This window comes from Protopterus annectens, chromosome 8.part0, assembly GCF_019279795.1.
Source record: "Protopterus annectens isolate FY-2018-M chromosome 8.part0, PAN1.0, whole genome shotgun sequence".
NCBI classification, from domain to species: domain Eukaryota; kingdom Metazoa; phylum Chordata; order Ceratodontiformes; family Protopteridae; genus Protopterus; species Protopterus annectens.
This window is the reverse complement of record NC_056741.1, coordinates 477,249,247-477,269,408: the sequence shown is the minus strand read 5'-3', so window position 1 is coordinate 477,269,408 and position 20,162 is coordinate 477,249,247. Positions and strand designations below refer to the sequence as shown.

The window sequence follows — 20,162 nt, the reverse complement described above, 5'->3', positions numbered from 1 at the left end:
GAGGTAACAGAATAAAGCTTTATTGGAACTAAGCCTTGCTGTGGACTTGTGTGGTGGAGGTGTTGCCAGTTTGTTGGTTTTTTGAACAATCTATCTGTATTTGTAGTACGTTTACAAACCTGATGGAGCTATGAGATGAAATATATCAAGCTTTGATAGGGGTGCTTAGTTAAAACGGAGAATTATGTGGCAGAGGAAAAGTTAGAGTGGAAGGAGGAGTTTATCTGTCAGTCAAAGAGCACGACAGTTAAAGTGTTTTTTAATGTAAGCTTAAAATTCTTGAAACATTTAGTGGCAGTGAAATTTGTAGGTAAGGTGTTCCATAGTTTTGCAGTAGCATAGGAGTAATGACATTGCCCATCTCTTTTGTTTGGTCTGTGCACAGTTAAAAGTTGTTTATTTTCGGAAAGGAGAGTGCTGGTGGGAATGTAGAATATAAAAAAAAAAAAAGATTTTTAAATCTGTAAGCTGAATCTACAAAAAACAAACTGTAAACAGTTAAGCTGACATTTTGATCTTAAATTCAACAATTTAGATTTGTGCAAATAATTTTTATACAAATATAAAAATTGATTATTTGCACTGATCTAAGCTTGGTGCCGGTTTTATTCTCGGTGTCGTTTATTACTAGTTTGGGTGGGTATCCCGAGCAGACAGACTCTCTGACCTATGCTAACTCCCAAATGACCGGATTTGGGTAGTTTGCTTGCTTTATTTTACCATCCAAGTATGGTTAGTGAGTTTTCAGCTTAAATTCAACAGTTTACAGACTAGGATGCCTACTCTTGCTCACAACATTTTTTGGTGGCGGGCGCTCTTTCAATAACAATTAAATAAATCATCCTCCACGCACTCTCCAGAGGCCACAGTCAGAGTGGAAGCCAAATAAGAACTGCAGAAATTTCATCTATCCCAGGACAGTTACTCTCAGAAACTTTAGAAATCTATCCAGCTACTCTGTCAAAACCATAATATGGTATTACATGCAGTAAAAATTACTTTGCAATTTTAGATAACATGTTGTGACCTCTTCCAAGTTAAAAAAGTATACAGATTGATGTCTTTGTTTCAATTATCTGTCAGCTTTTGTACTTCGGTCTAGTTTTCTAAGTAATTGTTCTGTTTACTATGTTTTACTAGGGTGGTACTTGATGCATAGGACATTTAGTCCAAGGTTTTACAAACTGTTGTGACAAACCTCTTATGTATTACAAGTTACGAAAGCATGTGCTAGCAAGATATTCAATATGCTTACAGACAAGTAAAATTATTTTTCCTTTAATGTTCTATTAAAAAAGTTACAGAACAACAAAGTTAAACATTGTCCTGCAACACCAAACATGTTAGAAAGCATACTGCAACAACAAAAAAAAAATCAAAACTACTAAGCTTAGCAACCACAACTATACAACACCCAATGACTAACATTATGCATAATGCTGCAAACAGGTAGTGACATGCCAGAAGTGTCAAAAGGTTTTGCCCTTTGAGAGAAGACCCATATATAATTCACTGATTAATTTCAAGAGCCAAGCCAAATAAAGCAGAACTGGAGACTGGTGTGCTTCCCGTGGTGAGGGGAGGCAAGACAACAATCTACTGCCGTTTCATTTTTGACCTCTAGAAGCCAAACTGTTGCATACTAAGCAATGCAGATAAAACTACTTGAGTTTCATTTTATTTATTTAGTTAATCCACAATGTTTCTATTTTAGTTAACCGGGTATTTTATTTACATGGATGTGTGCATTTGTTTGTTAACCAGTTAAATGCTAAACTTCAGAGCCCATTTTTACTCACAAACCATAGCAGTATAAGCCACAGAAAAGTGACATTAACGTACAAAGTCTTCAAAGCACATACATGTCTATGTATTATACATGAAGTTTAATATTTGGCACAAGCATGGATACTCTTGAACTAAGCAACATCCAGGTTTTACTATTCAGTGAAGTAATCACAAAACAAAACAAAAATTACATTAAATAAACTCAATGCTTTACTAAATTACCTCCAATTTTATTTTTAATGCTATTTTGCTCTTGTTAAAATGACAGTCAATGCAAAATATATAAATATATGGGTTCCTATTACGTTATCGAAAGATAACGTAATCGAACGGCCAAAACATCAAAACGGCCGCATTTCGAAGTTTGCATTGTGGGATCGCAGTACAGTGAAGATTGGAATATTTGCCCTTTCCTCACTGTAATGCGATCTCGGAGTTGGAATACATATTTAGCGGGGGGGGGGGTGCAGCCCCCCACAATAAAAGTTTCGAAATGCAGCCGTTTCGATGTTTCGGCCATTCGATTATGTGATCTTTCGATAATGTAATATGAACCTAAAAATATGCATGTGCGCACTTGCACTCACACACACACACACAATTCTCACAGAAGCATGACGATTGTCCTAACTGGAAAAAAAAATGGGATTTGTCAAATCCATTTTACAAATTCTTCTAGACATCAACGCAACAGCATAGGTAGATACAGCGGTTACAGTCTTTTTCGGTAGGTTATTATGCAGCCGGGGTGTGAGTGAGGTCTCCTCGCTGCACAAGGAGGCTCAGGGAATTCACAGCACCCAAGTTTTTTTTTCCGATGGCCAAAATATTTGGTAATTAGGACTGCGCGTGTGGTTATGTTTAGCAGTATGCATGTCCTTTCACCAGAAAGTAAATTACAAATAGCACATTGCATATTGTTATTTCTTTGTTACTTAACCTATTTTATGGTTCCACTCTTCAGACCAGCTTCCAGTCTAATGTACTGTAAGTGATGCTGACAACTTATGGCAAGGTGGCCAACGTAATTACAGATTTTATTTTTCTTTAGTTATGTATTTATTTTGTTAGTTAGGGCACAGTACTGATCTCAATGGACCATTTTCAAACTTAGCCTGGGGTTATATTCCAAATAAGCAGCAATATAGATGCATTAATAAATACTACAATATGACAACAGTACACAAAAACTTCCTTGGCTAGTTAGTGTTTGGCAGCTAAAACATTCTGCCTATCATTTGCTCATGAACGTCTATATAACATACTACACCTCTTCACTTCACTTGTTCTCAGATGCTATAATTCATCTAGAAGCTTTAGGTCACTGGAAATTACTATACTGACTGTAATAAGTCACTTGCCACGCATGTCTACAACATAGGAATGCTTTACTAGATATGGTTAGGTTTCACAGAAAATGGAATGGCATTTGTCACATCTATCAAAGCACTTTAAATAATGGAAATGCAATTGCAACATTACTAGTTAGCCACATGTATTATTTCACTTTTCTCTTTATTAGACAGTGATAATTTTCTCACATACGAGTGTTTACAGTCACTCCAGTTTCTCATACTGTTTTTGTCCTCTTGACACATTAGTTTAGTATTCACTTCGCTGCTATGACACTTCCCTACTTATCTTTTCACTTACTCCAGTTATCTTTCTTTCCCTCTGTGGTTTAATGGTCTTTTATTTACTTTCTCATTCATCTTATTCCCCTTTTCTCAGTTGTATTCTTCTCTGGCTATCATGCTTTTTCTTCTACTTGTCATTTCAAATCATCTTCCCTCCTACACTATCTACTATCATATTTTTCTTTCTCTTTGATATCTGTTTAAGGATGCTTTTCTAATTTTCAATTATTTTCCAGCAGAAGTGCACATTTCTTAATTAATTGTTCCTTCTCTGCATTTATAAACTTATCTGAATTGCAGTTGGTTATGTGTAGTTTAACTGTGTGTAGCTATCAATCTTCAACACAGGCTGTAGGCAATGGGTTGGGAATGAAAATTTTCTGATGTTGCAAACAAGTTGCTATATTACCATTCTGATGTCCTGAACTGTATTCTTACTTCCATTATGAATTGTACAACTACTACTAACAGCTGTGTGCTTGCAATCAATTTTACCAATTATGTATAGCTTTTCTCTTCATGCCTCCACTGTACATGGCCCTGGCCAATTGGATAATCCAGTTACCAAAAGTAAGTATGTAAATGTTAGTGAATGTACAGTTGTGTACACTCTCCATAAATGTAGATGTTCGAGTGTATTCACCGTTGAAGTCATCACATCTGGGTTATCCCTGCCAGGGTAGCCCTCAGCCAGCCCGAATACCAGAGACATAGTATTTCTTGCATCAGTTGCTGTAGCTTGAGGACTGACGTCAGGTCATCAGTGGTATAAAGGAAGGCAGCCGACGCCATTACATCAGTTTTTCTTGCCCTAACCTGTCTGGAGCCCCCAAAGTAGGAGGCCAGGTTCTGGTGGAACAACCCCACCAGTGGCAAATAAATACCAATATGTCCCTTGTAAGGAAAGGAGAACAACAAGGAAGAAAAAGGTAACAACAGAAAAGGAAAAAAGGGGGATGGAGGGAGGGGAAAAAAGGACTGCAACAGTGAATACGCTCGAACATCTACATTTATGGTAAGTGTACACAACTGTACTATGTTCTTCGTATTTCACTGCTGCAGTCATCACATTTGGGTAGATTCCCAAAGATGAGAAAAAGGGTGGAGGCAGTCAAGGAAGCTAGGGGCTGGCTAGGATGCCCTGCAAGACTGCAGAGGCAAACCCTGCCCTAGATTTTGAGAAGAGAGACAGGTGGTAATGCTTGGTAAAAGTGTGAACAGATGTCCAGGTGGCAGCCTCTAGGATGTCCCTGATGGGGACTCCTCTGAGGAAAGCTGCAGAGGTGGGGGCTGCTCTGGTGGAGTGTGTCTTGACCTCCTTGTGGGGAGGCTTCCCATGCTGTTACTAGCAGAAATGGATGCAGTGTGCTGTCCATTTGGAAATGATTTGCTTGGAGATAGCTTTGCCTTCTGCCCCATAGCAAAGCTACCCAACAATTGGTCAGACTTTCTGAAGGGTTTAGTCTTGTCCAGATAGTATCTGAGCTGTCTGTGCACATCTAGAGAGTGCAGAATCCTTCCCCCCTTGTTTGGGGGGTTAGGAAAGAAGGTGGGAAAATGAATGGATTGGTTGAGAGGCACACTGGAAACCACCTTGGGCATGAAGGATGGGTTAGTTCTGAGGGATACCCTGTCTGCATGGAAGACAATGAAGGGTTCCACAGCCATGAGTGCTTGCAACTCAGAAACCCTTCTGGCTGAAGTGATGGCCAGAAGGAAGGCTGTCTTCCAGTAGAGAAATTTTAGCTCTACAGAAGAAACTGGTTCGAAAGGAGGCAGGGGGAGCTTTTCTAAGACAAAGTTAAGGTCCCAAGCTGGTGTTGGTGCCCTACTGGGGGGGGGGGCAGTCTCTAGTTGCTAGCCCCTCTGAAGAACTGTTTAATCAGAGGGTGTGAGAAAAGAGGCTGCTCAGTGGGAAAATGAGCAGAAATAGCAGAAGCATTAATTTTTATGGAGGAGAAAGACAGACCACTGTGTAGTAGGTCAGCTAAATAATCTAGGATGAGAGGGATGGAGGGCTGTGTTGTATTGGCCCCCTTAGCCTGGATCCAGGTGCAGAACCTTTTCCATTTATCTGCATAAGACTTTCTGGTACTAGGGTGTCTGGCCTCTCGGATAACATCCAGAACCTGTTTACTAATGATGGCATAACGGTCAGGGGTTAGGGAATAAGCCAACCTGCCATACTGAGTGTCTGCAAATGGGGATGCATGAACCCTTCCCTCTGGGTTAGGAGGTTTGGAATCTGAGGAAGATGTCATGGAGGCAGTGGGGACAGGCTGCGCAGCAAGGGGTACCAGTGCTGTCTGGGCCAGTCTGGAGCTATGAGAATGGTCCTTGATTTTTCCTCCCTTATGGAGTGCCTTCTGTGTGGAGTCTGCATGTCCTCCCCACGGTTGGGTGGGCATTCGAAAAACATGTGTAAATGGGCGTGCATTCGTTGAAGGTTGAACGTCGAGCTGGCACCTCAGCGTTCGTGAAAATCTACTGCCAATCATTAGCGGACCGGAGTTCCGCTGTGGCGACCCCTAACCAGGAATAGCCGAAAGACAACAACATTTTGAGTAGTACCCTGGGGGTGAGAGGTACGGGAGGAAAGGCATTGACAGAGAGATTAACCCAGGGGAAGGACAGGGCATCCACTTTCCAAGCCATGCAGTGATGCTCCCTGGTGCAGAATTTGCTGAGCTGATGGTTGGTGTGGGAGGCAAAGAAGTTGACCTCTGGGGTTCCCTATTTCTGAGTTATTAGGAAGAAGGTACTTCTGTTGAGCTGCCACTCGTGTGGGTCCAAAAGCTTTCTGCTTAATTGGTCTGCCAGGGAGTTGAGAGAGCCTGGTAAGTATTGTGCTAACAGGTGTAGTTGCATGGAAGAGGCTGTGAGCCAAAGGGTCACGGCCAGCCTGCACAGAGGGTAGGAATGAGTCCCTCCCTGCTTGCTGATATACCACATCACAGTGGTGTTGTCTATTTTGATAAGGAGAACCCCTGGAGAGAGAAGGGGTTTGAAAGCTATAAAGGCTTGCTGCACAGCCATCATCGCTTTTTGATTGATGTGCAGGGGGATCTGCTGTGGGCTCATTGGCCCTGTATGCACCTGACTTCCAGGTGTGCACCCCAAGCATAGTCTGATGTGTCTGTGGTAAGGGTCTGGGCAGCGGGGTGTGGGGAGAAGGGCAGTCCCTTGTTGTGGGAGCAGGCTGTCGCCCACCAAAGAAATTCCTTTCTCAGGCAAGGAATAATAGGTAGAAGAGTTTCCAAATCTTGAGAGTGTTGACACCAAAGGCTCTTTAGGTACCATTGAAGTTTCCTCATACGCAGTGTGACATATGGAATGAGGAATATGCAAGATCCCATGAACCCCAGGGCTTGCAAGATTTTCCTTGCAGAAAGCTGGAGCCTGGTGACCAGTTGACAGAAGTAAGCTGACAGGAAAATTTGTTTGTGGTGTAAGGTATGCCATCTGGGATGCTGTGTCCAGACTTGCTCCCAGGAAGCGTATCCTTTGGGTTGGTATCTGTTTGGATTTCTTTTCGTTGATGGTGTACCCTAGGGAGGTTAGTATGCTCTTTACAAAGGCCAGGTATTTGAGCAGTTTTTCTTGTCTGTCTGCCTGAATAAGGCAGACATCTAAGTAGGGGTAAATCTGAATATTTCTTTGTCTGCAAAAGGCAATGGCCGGGGCCAGACATTTTGTGAAAACTCTGGGAGCAGTAGATAAGCCAAAGGGAAGCACAGAGAACTGAAAATGTTGATATCCTGCACTGAAGCGGAGATATTTTCTGCAGGACTCCCTGACAGGAATGTGGAGGTAGGCCTCTTTTAGGTCCAGGGTTGCTAGCCAAGTGTCCTTGGAGACCATGGGTAGCAGCTGCTGGAGGGTGAGCATTCTGAATTTTGGGATCACCAGAAAGGTGTTTAGAATAGATAGATAGAGGATGGGGCGCCAGATGCCCTCTTTTCTGGGCACCAGAAAAAGTCTGGAGTAAAAGCCTTGGCTTATCTGCTCTGCAGGAACGTGCTCTACTGACCTCATGGAGAGCAGGGAAAGGATTTGTTTTTGAGCCTCTGCCCACTGATTTGGTGGTAGATCTGGGAACCCTTTTGGGGTTGGAAGGGTGTGGAAAGAGAATTTGTACCCCTCAGACACAATGTTCAGAACTCAATGATCCTTGGTAATGGTGGCCCAGGTGCTTGAGTGAAAGGAGAGTTTTCCTCCTAGAGGTATGTGAAGGTGGTCAAAGGTGAGGTCGGAAGGAGGTGAGTCGTTATGAGTTCTTACCATAGGGGAGTGGCTTAGAACTCCCTGGTTTAGAAGTGGAGGTAGTCCACTGATTAGATCTCTGTATTCCCTGAGGCTGTTGTCTGGGGGCGGGGGGGTCTGCTTCCACAGGGCATAGGCTTTGCCTGTTTACTCGGAGCAGGAAAGGACCAGTGTTTGGAGGGAAAATGCCTGCTGAACCTAGAGGGATGGACCTGTAAGAAATCTTTAACTGCATAGATTTTGCTTTTTCTTCCATCTTTTTTAAAACCTCTTCTGCTTTAGTACCAAATAAGTTACCTTTATGCAAGGGTGCATCCAACAATTTATATTTGACATGGTCTGGCAGGGGTTGTCCTTAAGCCATGCATGTCTTCTAATGACAGATCTAGTGACTGCTGCCCTGCAAGAAGCTTCTAGGGCATCAAAACCACAGTGCAAAGTATGTTTAGTTACTTGACTTGCAGAATGCATTAAGTCTTGTAAATCTTTAGATTCTGCCCTTGCAGGAAAGGAGGAATTTTTTTTCTTTTAGGAGTTCCAAGGTATGTTGCTGATATTTAAGCATATGGAACTGACAATTTAGTGCCCTGATAGGGTAAAAAAGTATACACCTCAGCTACTCTTCCTATCTGTCCAGTGCTCAGGAATCCCTGTCTGAGGGGATGGGATTCTTAGCAGAGGTTGCTTTAATCCATTTGGTCCTTGAGAAATGACCACAGGGTCAGCTGTAGGATTTTTGGAAAGATATTTGTGTGAGTCAGGGACTCAGTAGTACCCGTCTGGTTTTCTGGGAGCAGGAGGTAGGGTGTCAGGAGTCAAGCTGGATTCAAGGAAAACATCATCCACCACATCCAGGACTGGGGGGATGGCTAAGGGTCTGTGTTGTGGAAGATCCAGGAATGCCCCAAGTCTCTTTTTAGACTGAGGGTAGTCTTGACTCTCCCATTGGAAATGCTCCCTTAAGGTATGCAGGGTTTCCACAAAGAAAAAATCCTCTGGGGGAGAGGCTGAAGGAATGGATTCCTCTGCATCAGAATCCTCATATGTGGAGAGGGGCTGCATGTCTTCATAATCATCTGACTCCTGTTCAGACAAAACTACTGGGGACAGATCTCTTTTCCTTTTTGAGGGGGTGGCTTGGCTTCCCCTAATCAGCATGATATGGTTTTCTGCCATTTTAAGCATTTGAGACTGAGATAAGGGAGAAGGTGCCTGAGAGTGCGTAGTTGGTTTCTTGGGTGTGGTTCGACCCCTGGGCCTAAGGAACTCGGTTGTTTTCGAAAAAACAGTAGTTGCGAAAGAAGGCATCGGTTTATGTCGAGAATCGGTGGTGTGAAGGACTTCCTCAGAAGCCGGTGCCTGCACAGCGGCTCCGGACCCATACAAGGTAGAGACTACAGCAGGATCCTTAGATGAAGAAGAGTTCTGTGGCATACTGTACTCCGAAAGAGTCTCAGTAGCGGCCTGCGAATCAACTGAAGCAGGCATCAGGGGCTGTGAAACCGCCTCACTGAGTTCCGGAGGACTGACGACTAGCTTAACGGAAGTGTTGTCAGAAGGTTTGGTCCTGTGCGGTTTGTCTCTAGCTTTATCTTTACGCTTTTTTGGAAGATCTGCTGTCGGATGTCTTACTGAAGCCATATCGGAATTCGAGGACTGTAAACGAAAATATCTGGCTACAATAAGTGCCCGACGATGAATAGTTCTGGTGTTAAACAAAGCAAAGAAGCGACAACGGGGGATGTCATGGTCTGGGCCTAGACAAGTGACGCAGTAAGAGTAGAAGTCCCGGTGTGGTATTTGCTTTCCACAGGCGAGACAATTATTAACTTTTTCTGACATCGGTTAGTGCAAGAAAAAAGGATCCCCAACTGAGTACTTAGCTTTCAAAGACTTCAATTCGGAAAAGAAAACTCAGGCAGCAGCCGACCGGCACTCGTGCAAACTGCTTCTGCTTCAGGCTCCGCTGCAAGAAAGACTGATATAATGGCATTGGCTGCCTTCCTTTATACCACTGACAACCTGACGTCAGACCTCAAGCGACAGCAACCGACGCAGAAATACTGTCTCTGGAATTCGGGCCAGCCGTGGGCTACCCTGGCAGGGATAACCCAAATGTGATGACTGCAACAGTGAAACACGAAGAAAACCTGTGTTGGACTTCCTCTGCCACACTTCAGGAATCAGAGCCCACTTAGTGTTTTTTTTAAGCACAGCACAGTTAAGTCTCTCCACTGATGAGGCCTTGTACAGACTGCAAATGGTGCTGAATATTATGAAGTATCTTCACTGCCTCAGAAGTGCCAGGCATGGAAGCACATTACACTACCAACTGCAATACATGAGACAAGGAAAACACATACATAGCGGGGATAACCACTTTCTTCTAGTCAGCTCTGAGGTATTCATTTGCAGCTCTGGACTCTCTGTGAGTCCAAGTACTTTCCACCATGGAAACAGTCTGCAAGAAGGCATTAGAAAAACAGTGACAATGAAGCAACAGCACAGAAAAGGAATAACCGCTGAGTAAGAAGTACTGCAGTTCATTTGTTTAAATGTACATACTGCTTGATTTGGTTGATCACCCTTTCCATCACAAAACACATAGTGAAGCTCTACCAAATACAGAACAGGAGGAGTTACAGTCCTTTGATGTACAACTACAGCTGCTGCTGATTACATCTTCCTGTACAATGTAGGCAGAACTCCAAGTTCCTGTCAAAGAACAAAAAGCAATCCTTCACGTTCAAGCAGCAAATGCCAAGCCACCGCAGCCTACATCTGCCAAATGCAGCACAAAATCTAGCAGTTTTACTTCATTCCCAAATCACCAAGTTTGTAACACCATCACATCACAATGGACACTGAATTCAGTGATAAAATATGTTGTCAACATCTTGTATTTTGGTCAGTTGCTAACTCTACTCAACTGCACATTGACATATTTCTTTCTTAATTATGTGATTAAGTAATTATGAAAGCTAATGGAGTAAACAAGTAAAAAAATCATTGCTTCTGCAGATGGGAATGCCTTATACTTCATGGATACCCCATTTGGAAAGTAAGTAACAAAAAATTTACTTTATTATATCATCAATTCAATCTATTTACTGGAGCGTTTATGTTTATTTTTTCCTATAAGTTTGCCTCCCACAGTCTGTACATGCTGGACAAATACTCTTAATGCCTACTTGAACTGCTGAAAAACTAAATCATGCCAGACATTTCCTTCTTTCCTTCCTCACTCTGCTTGCTGCAGTATACAATCTCAAATGGAAAAAAAGCAAACCAAATACTTGAAACCTTCTGTCTTAATAATCATCTCACCCCATATATTAATGCAAACTGTCACATGCCTGACTCCAGATAGGCAATAATCACTTACTCCTCATTTTGTCTCTGGTTCCCTTAAACAACCACTGCGAAAACACTGGATTCAACATTTCAGCCCACTAGAAAACAAACCTGAATCCTTATATTAATCTCTTATAATCCGTTTCCTAGAGCCATGTTTTTTTCTCTGTGCTTTCTGTCCCTAATCCGTTAGTAAGGCTACACTGGAAATATTGCCAGTCTCAACAGGACAAAATACTAAAACTACAATAATCTAAAATATCCATACAGGTGAAATGCACTAAAGCGATCACTTAAACCAGACAAACACAAAAGTGGGGAATGCACTGCATGCCTGTTCAAATTTCATATAAAATGCTAGTTGATTTGAATAATTGACTTCAATCTATATCTGTTAAAAGAAGCCTCAAGCAAAATACTTTAATCTGAACTATACTCTACAGCTGACTGAGTGCACATGGCCTGTGACTTCATGAGTAAATAGCTCCCCATCCAAACAGCACCTTAAAAATATTTAAACATAATTATTATTACTATTATATTTTAGTAGGGTTAAAACCACCAAGCAAAAATGTCATTTTCTAGAGCTCACACAAGAACTTTGTCAAATTTGTTGTTCAGAACAGAACAGTATGCAAACAGGAACTGACGGAGGAAAATGGGGCTTAACGATGCATCCTATCAGAAACTCATTCAGCCTTTGTGCTTCAATACCACACAATTCCTTCTCAGCAGTGTAGTTATGAAGTATTACTTTCTTCATAAGACATAACTGTGAAAAGGTATGAGAAATGGCAGCTGCTTTTAACAGATTAACATGGAATTAACATGAGCTCTCAGTACAATTAGGCATCCTATTCAACCAAAGTCTGAGCACCAGCTTCGTCCTAGCTGAATGGAGGACAGCCACTGTTATCCCTCTACACAAAGGTGGAGTGCTCACTGATCTAGGCAATTATAGGCCCATCAGCCTAACTAGCCTGATCTGCAGGGCCATGGAACGCATTATCATGGACCTTATAAATAAGGACACTGGCAACCTCCAAACGCTTGACCCCACACAGTTTGGTTTTCTCAAAAGGAGATTATGCCTGTTAAACTTGGTTGACTTCTTCGAAACAGTTACCAAAGTGATGGACGAGGGGAAGAAGGTGCACACCACCTACCTTGGCCTAGCCAAAGCCTTCAACACTATTCCCCACTAGGGCATAACAGATAAACTCTCCCATCTAGGCATCAACCTGTATTTTACCAGATGGTTATCTAACTGGCTCACTGACAGAACCCACTCAGTCAGAATAGGGGAAGCCACCTCTAGTAGTAGACCTGTAACAAGCGGCGTACCCCAAGGATCAGTCTTTGTGCTTCTGCTGTTTGGAATATACTTTTCTGACGTGCAAGCCAAAACCAGTGGTCTGTGGCTGACCAAGTTTGCAGATGACTGCAAGCTGGGCACTGTCTTAAATTCCCCTGGTAATGTGAACATCCTCCAACAGGGCCTTACTCAAACTAATGACTGGTGCCAGAAGCATGGCCTCAAACCGAATGCCAAGAAATGCATCATTATCCCCTTTGGGAAAAATGGCATCCTCACTGATTATCACATACATAACAACGTACTAAGCATGCAATCAGTTGTGAGGGACTTGGGCACCCAGGTTGATAGCAACCTGACTTTTGACCACCATGCTGCCTCCATTGTACGGAAGACCATTTCATCCATGAACAAGGAGGTCATAACATCCCTGTACTCCTCCCTTATCAGACACATTATTGAGTACAATGCCCCCTTCGGCATGTACCTTGTCAAGCACATGCAGCAACTGGAGACACCACAGAGGTTCCTGACCAGGAAAATCCAGGGTCTCAAACACCTATCCTATACAGATAGGTTAAAAGCCCTGTCCCTCTACTCAGTCTCATACAGACTGTTCAGAGGTGACCTGTGTCTGGCATACAAGGCCATCTCAGACCCAGCCTTGACTGAGTTGTTACATATCCGTAAGTCAAACTCCACTTGTGCAACCCACACGTAAGGCTTCAACCTGGTCTGTGACATTAATAGAACTTGTTGGCGGGATAGATTTGTTCCCAAAGACTCTCCCATCTGTGAAATAGACTCCCTCTCCATGTCAAGCAGAGTACTTCACTAGCCCTCTTTAAGAGGAACCTGGACGACTGGATGGGAAACAGAAAATACACCCCTGGGATCCCACCTGTGTCCCTGCTGGACAGGGAAAACAGGTGCTAACTTTCTGGGAACATGGACAAAATTCTTGGCTAGGCTTATAAGGGCCTCCAGGCCAGTAGCCTAGTATTGCCCTATGAACCTATAAACAGGTATAGTTATGTAACAAAGCAATCTTTTACTTATTTATTTAATTTCAAATGTTTAAAACTTTTAAAATTTGTTAACTAGAAAGGAAATGATTTTCTCCAGTTTTTACTACATATGAACAACTGTATATTTTTAATCAAACTTGTATTTATATTTAGGAATTCTTTAGCACGATTTTATAGACAGTATGCGATACATGTTACTTTGTAATTTTGTACTGGTTGATAAGCATCATGTGGTATGACACTATCTACATGTGAGGTCATTTTAGTTGATTTTAGTTCTGATATAATTCAAGAGGACAAATGTGCTCAACTGAATTTGAGTTCCAGGAAGACAAGTGAAGGTTATGTTTTGTAACTAAGATCTATATAAATCAGGTGGTAGTTTCATTTACTCTTTAATAATTTCAATAAAGAATACAGAAGTGCAACTAGACTCCACAGCAGTTTTTTTTTTAACTCTTACTGCTTAATAGTTAAAACCTATACATTTATTTGGCGTAACAGCATCCAGCTAAATCATGTTACATAACATGTGGTGACTTCAGAAAGCTCTAGTTATTTTACCTCTGGAATTACAGTCAAGACCGTGTCTAGCTACCTGCTGAAAGGAACACACTTTTCCCTATAATTACATTAGTTATTAATAAACACAATCAGCAATCATGTAATGCTTGCATTGTCCCTTTCTGTAGTATTACACAGTGCTCAATGACAACTCCTGAAGCACTAGTTCCTACATAAATACTACACCTTCACTCAAGTAACATAATACCAACACTGAATTATTCTAGCAGACAGGTTTCCATTTCACAGCTCCTTTCCCTTTCCCACCTCCTTCTGCTGTTTTTTTTTTTAATTAGTCTTTGATCCCAACCCTCTACTGACATCACTACCACAAGATTATACTCGTACTGCTTTGTTTGCATACTACCCACATGAATGCATTCTAAAACCTGTATGCATGCTACCTTGTTTTTGTACCTATATGCAAAGGTTTTAATTGTGTTTATTGACTAATTTCTATTGTACTTTATATGGTTTAATATCCCAGGTCTGCTCTAAAAATGGAGTTTGTCCAGTGGGGCTAACCTGGTCAACAGAACATAAACAAATACAATAAATAATAATTAAATATACACAGTAAAATGTTAACAGTCAAAAATAATATAAAAAAGCAGCAAAAGGCAAACTTGAAAACTCAAAGAAATGGGTGCAAAGGAAACAAAATTTTAGCTCTTTCACTCTGTTTTAAATTGTTCAAAACTTCATCATGAACGAAAGCACTAAAATTTTCATTTGTTTCCTTTGCACCTAATTCTTTGAGTTTTGCGGTAAAATGTTACCTTACTGATCTGACTTTCCACAAACACAATAGGAGAAAAAGTAGCTTAAGGTGCTGTAGGCTTATAAATATAGTAAACATATATACATTTCCAAATTACACTGACATCTCATCTAGAAAATTTCTGCAAGTTGCTGTGTTTTGTCTGCCAAATAATCAACAATGGTCAACCATTCTATATAGCTTAGAACCATTAGTGTATGCAGGTATTTCACATATCCTGTTTAAACTCTATAACTGATTTGCTATGTTTTTGACACTGTGTGTATCTATCTGCTACTTTTAAGTATACAGATGTTTTCTCAGGCCTCTATTGAAAATGAGTGCTGCTCAACTAGACATGCCAGAAGCAACATATATCTATATATTTATGTCTCTGAACACAGTAAAACAGCATATATCACATGTTCATAGTTGACAAGATTCACAAGCAGACAGGTCAAAAACAATTATACTGGAGACAGTAGATGTGGTGGGATTTCAGCCTAGGATTTTCCACTTGTGTGTTCTTCACAAGCAAACATCAGTAGTTTTGGTAACCCATGCAAACAACCAAACAAGCCAAATGTAGTCAGCTAAACGTCTGGCCAACTAAACCAAGCCAGGCCAAGTCAGCTTCAGTTAGCCAAGAAATTATAATCAAACTGTACTGCAATATAATCAGCCTAGGCAACCCAAACACCATTAATAATAAAACCAAATCTGTCAGGCCCTCAGCGTCATGTGCCTATGCTTCAACAGTAAAGAATAGTTTTCTTATAAAAGAGCACAGTAGCATGAGAATTGCAATGTCAGTCTGGACAAACCATACCTGTTTATACACCTGTCCCTTTTCCAACCTTGTTATTTTATCCCACTGCAGGTCTCCATTTTCATCCAGTCGACGGAAGGGTCTAGAGAGAAAGAAACAACCAAAAATATTACAGACAACCAGTATTATTCTTTAGAAATTAAAAATGCATGTTCTGTTTTCACTGCAAGTGTTTTACAAAATACCTACTGCTTAGGATGACATTTTCCATGGATATAGTCTTTGTCCTTATGCCTTGGTTGTGACAAGAATGATCAACAACCATCAGTCTACTTAATCTTGTCACAAATGACTACAGAAATAAATAAATACATTAACACTCTCCCATACTCTTATGAAGAGGAAAAGCATTTCCTTCTGCACCCCAACATCTAGTATACTCAACTCGAGTCACTGCACGCCAGCAGTAACAACAATCCCCTTTGCAGTAACCCCCCGCTTTTAAGGATGTGTTTTTTCAGCATGGTACTGGAAAACTGCACAGAGACAGCATGCTTATCAACTGTACACCCTACTGTCATGCTGAGAAACAGAAATCCCACAGTAGTCTTCTTGCACAGATTTCTTGGGAGGAATTAGGAAATACAAAGACTTCTACAATGGTCTGCTTATTACAGAACAGCCCGGGTATTTCTGAAGTGCAGTGAAGGCATCCCTTACAAATGGCTCCGGGAATGTGGGCAAACCAAATTTCCACATTCTTTTATGCCAAACTGGCATTCAAATGTCTTTGTAAACAGGAAAGCCAAACTCCTGACAGTCACAAATCAGGACTCCATTTCTGTTACTTTCTGAAAAATTAGCTCAGATTCCTTAGTTCCAGTATAAAAGAAAGATTTAAAAATGGGAAGAACAGTGCTCCTTCCTAAACTGTATCATGAAAAGTAGACTCTTCAATACTAGGTGGAACAGGGGAAATTGGCTAAATGACAGCCAAAGATCAGGTAAAAACAGGACTGCACATGTTATTAGAAAGAGTGACAACTACAGAAGTTCACTGCCAGCAGAGCTGGTATAAAAGAAGCCTGCACCAAATGACAGCAATAAATCCTGCTTAATACCTTTTCTGGCTACCTGCTGCAAGGTGTTAGCAAATATACATATGGTTAACTTTCACTACAATGTTAAAACATTTTCAGAGTTGATCACATGCAGAATTTTTTTAATGGAACCTACCGACTCTGAACCCTACCCAGTTTGGTTTTGTCAAAGGCAAGTCATGTGTTCTTAACCTGGTGAACTTCTATGAGAAGGTCACTAAAGCTAGGTACAAGGGCACACTGCCTACTTTGACTTGGTCAAGGCATTCAACACAATACCTCATCTGGGCACAATAGATAAACATAAAAAATTAGAAATAAACCATTATGTCACCGATGGTTAGCCAACTATCTCACTGATAAGACACAAGAAGTTAGGCTAGGAGAATCCACCTCCACAAAAAGGCCAGTCATTAGTGGTGTCCACCAGGGATCAGTGCTAGGACCTCTCCTTTTTGGCATCTACATTTCTGAAGTCAAGGCAAACGTCAAGGGTCTCTAGCTGACCAAGTCTGCAGAAGACTGCAAATTAGGCATGGTCAGTGAATCTCAAAGCCACAGATTCCCTTCAAGAGGGTCTAATGCACAGAAACAACTAGTGCCAGAACCATGTACTAAAATTCAGTGCAAAACAATGCATATTAATACCCTTTGGAATGACATCCACTCCTGGAAATTACCACATTGATAATACACCCCTAAAAGTAGATCCAGGGATCAGGGAAGGCATGTTGACAGTAATCTGATCTTTGACAACCACATGTTGACTGTGGTTAGAAAAACATTCTACATTGCAAAATGTATAAATAAGGGCACAGCATCCAGGTCCAAGGAGGTCATTGTTTCACTACTTTTGTCTCTCAATGTAATCATCTAGTATAACATACTCTTCGCCATATACCTGACCAGGTACTTGCAACAGCTTGAGGAACCACAGAGGTTCCTTACAAAAAGAATACAGGAAGTACAACAAGTTCTATGTGGACTATCTTAAAGGCCTATCTCTGTACTCGGTCTCCTACAGACTGCTGTACAGCAATCTATGCCTATCCTACAAGCCATCCGCTAATCCCACACAAAAGGATTTCTTGCACAGCCACAAAACAAACATCAGAAACATAAATCTTAAGGAACTAAACCTCATCTATGACATAAACAGAACATGCTGGGGGAGGGGGACAGATACGTGTCTCAAAGACTATCCCCTCTCAGAAACAGGCTTCTCATCCATGTGAAGCAAACCTCATCCCAAACCCTTTTCAAAACTAGTATGAGCCCCTGGATGGAAAATCAGAAATATACCCCAGGTTAGACACCTATGTCCCTAATGGGCAGGAGCAGCATGTGAACACTTGATGTGTAGAAGCTTGTATCATACCCATGAAATTACTTGGAGTATTGACACCGGCAAAATTTTGTAAATTTGGGTTAAGCTTCCTAGGCTTAAAATGGCTCTAGGACTGATAGCTTAGTAACCGCTGATGAACCTATAGAGGAACTTCAGCTCTGATAAACAACTGTTTTTTGGTAATTTGCGTAGTCGGAGGATCCGACGGCATAATGTAGGCAAAATCGGAGCCGAAAATCTGTTCAGCAAAGTCCGACCGATGTCTAAGCGTCCGTCGGTTAAAAGAAGCACAGGCTAGACAAGCTGCTACGTCGTGGTCTGGGCCTAAACAATGTATACAATAGGAGTGGAAATCTTTATGAGGTATTTGTTTCCCACAAGATAAACAGTTATTAACTTTCTCTGACATTGGCTGAGGCAAGAAAGAGTCCCCAACGGGGTACTTAGCTTTATAGAAGTCTTCGAAGTAGTATTCGGTAGTAGTAATCTCTGGATCTGACCGACCGGCACTTGCGAACAGCTTCTGCTTCGGGCGCCACGCAGCAAGAAAGACTGAGGAAAATGGCGTCGGCTGATGCCTTTATACCCGAATAACTGCCGCAATGACGTCGGGTGAAGTGCGACACCAGCCGAAGCCAGACCCAGACTTTGGAATCCGGCCGACCGAAGGGCTGCCTGACGACAGGACAACCCATTTGTAAAGACTGCAGATGCATCCTTGAAGGACATCTGTGGATGCATCATTTGTGGGATGCAGTACAAACAGCAAAGACTTGGGGACCAGTCAGACCCTATACCAGGGTACACTGTGGCAGGCAGTGTTTCTGGCAACTTCAACCTGGAATCTGCTATCACTAAAGTGGTGCTGGCCATAACTTCAACCTGGGATTCATTCCTAAATGTTCAAGCTGAGAAGGTGCCTTTCTGCTTCACATTTCATAAATAAGGTCATTATATGGACCCTGACCCACAGTTTATTCTCTCATCTGAAGAACTGGTCATCATGATAAAAGTGGACTATGAAAAGAAGCTAGGCCCAAAGTTCTTTTACCCACCTGCTTCATGTGAGGTATCTTTAGAAATGTTAATCCTCTGCACTTTTCTTCAAGTGATGTTCTTTCTTCTGCCTAGCAAATGATTCAATCTCTGCAAAGCAGAGGAAAATAAAGATATTTTGAATTCAATTACTGCTAAACTCTTGGCAATGATGACAACTGCAGGCATCACTGGATATGTTCAAAGCTTAACAGACAATGTCAGTGATGGTCCTGTTATGATGCATGATGACCACATGAACACTTCAAGACCTGGGAAGCTAAACGCATACTTTTTTAAAATTAACTTCTATGCATCAGGGTTAGTGAAAAGTAAAGCTCATTAGTGCTGCTGTATTTCTGCAGCCAAATAATGAATGACCTTTTCTAACAGAATTCCCAGTGACTAATCTAAATAAAAATCTTGTTTGCTCAAGCCAAAAACAAAAAGATTTTACTTGAGCATCAATATGAGCATATGCATAAAAAGAACACTGAAATTTTATCTTATAAATTTAGTTCTGTCGCTCAAAGGGATGAAGCTCCAGCTGTAGCCCTAGTGGCCCAGAAGCTAGAGGGTAGCTGGCTGGGTTAAATAAAAATGAATGGCCAATGCTAACTTGTCTTTCTAGGGGACAGCAAGAAGGTTAAGTCTGTCACAAACAGCAGCAACTGGAGGATGGCCAGGTGTACATCCCTGCCTCATGAGACTCAGAGAAGCACTATGCCTGTCAAAAAGCTCATAGGTATTTTAAGTGAGACTGTGTGGAAGATTATGGCTAAACATTCCCAATACAGCATGCACTGCACTGAGCCAGATGCTCAAAGCAGAGTGAGAGGAACAGGGCATGTCAGGAGAATTACTCCAGTCCTGTGGAAGACAACACAAATGACAAGCACACATACCTCAAGCTTGGGGCCTCAAAAGGGTCACTTACTGGGTGATGTGAGGTGTCAACATGCTCACTACATGAAGAAAAAAAATAGAACAATTAGATAGGGGAGGGTGCTTACTGGTCACGTGTTGAAAGAAAAAATATACATCTAATAAAAATAAAAAAAATACAGTAATTGTTGTACTAAATTTTACTCAATGTTACTTAAAATGCGAAAAGGGCCACGGTGGTGCAGCGGTTATCGTTGTTGCCTCACAGCAAGAGGTTCTCCTGTTCGATTCTATGCTGGAGCGCCTTCTGCGTGGA

At 41.6% G+C, this 20,162-nt stretch overlaps 1 protein-coding gene across 1 annotated transcript in view; it reads right to left on the bottom strand.

Annotated features, from left to right (window-relative positions):
* The window catches only part of LOC122808891 (5'-nucleotidase domain-containing protein 2-like), a 232,633-nt gene that overhangs the window by 85,254 nt on the left and 127,217 nt on the right, over positions 1-20,162 (bottom strand). The window contains exon 10 of the mRNA XM_044080003.1: positions 15,539-15,620. Within this exon, the coding sequence (XP_043935938.1) occupies positions 15,539-15,620 (82 nt within the window). The remainder of the gene's footprint in view (positions 1-15,538; positions 15,621-20,162) is intronic.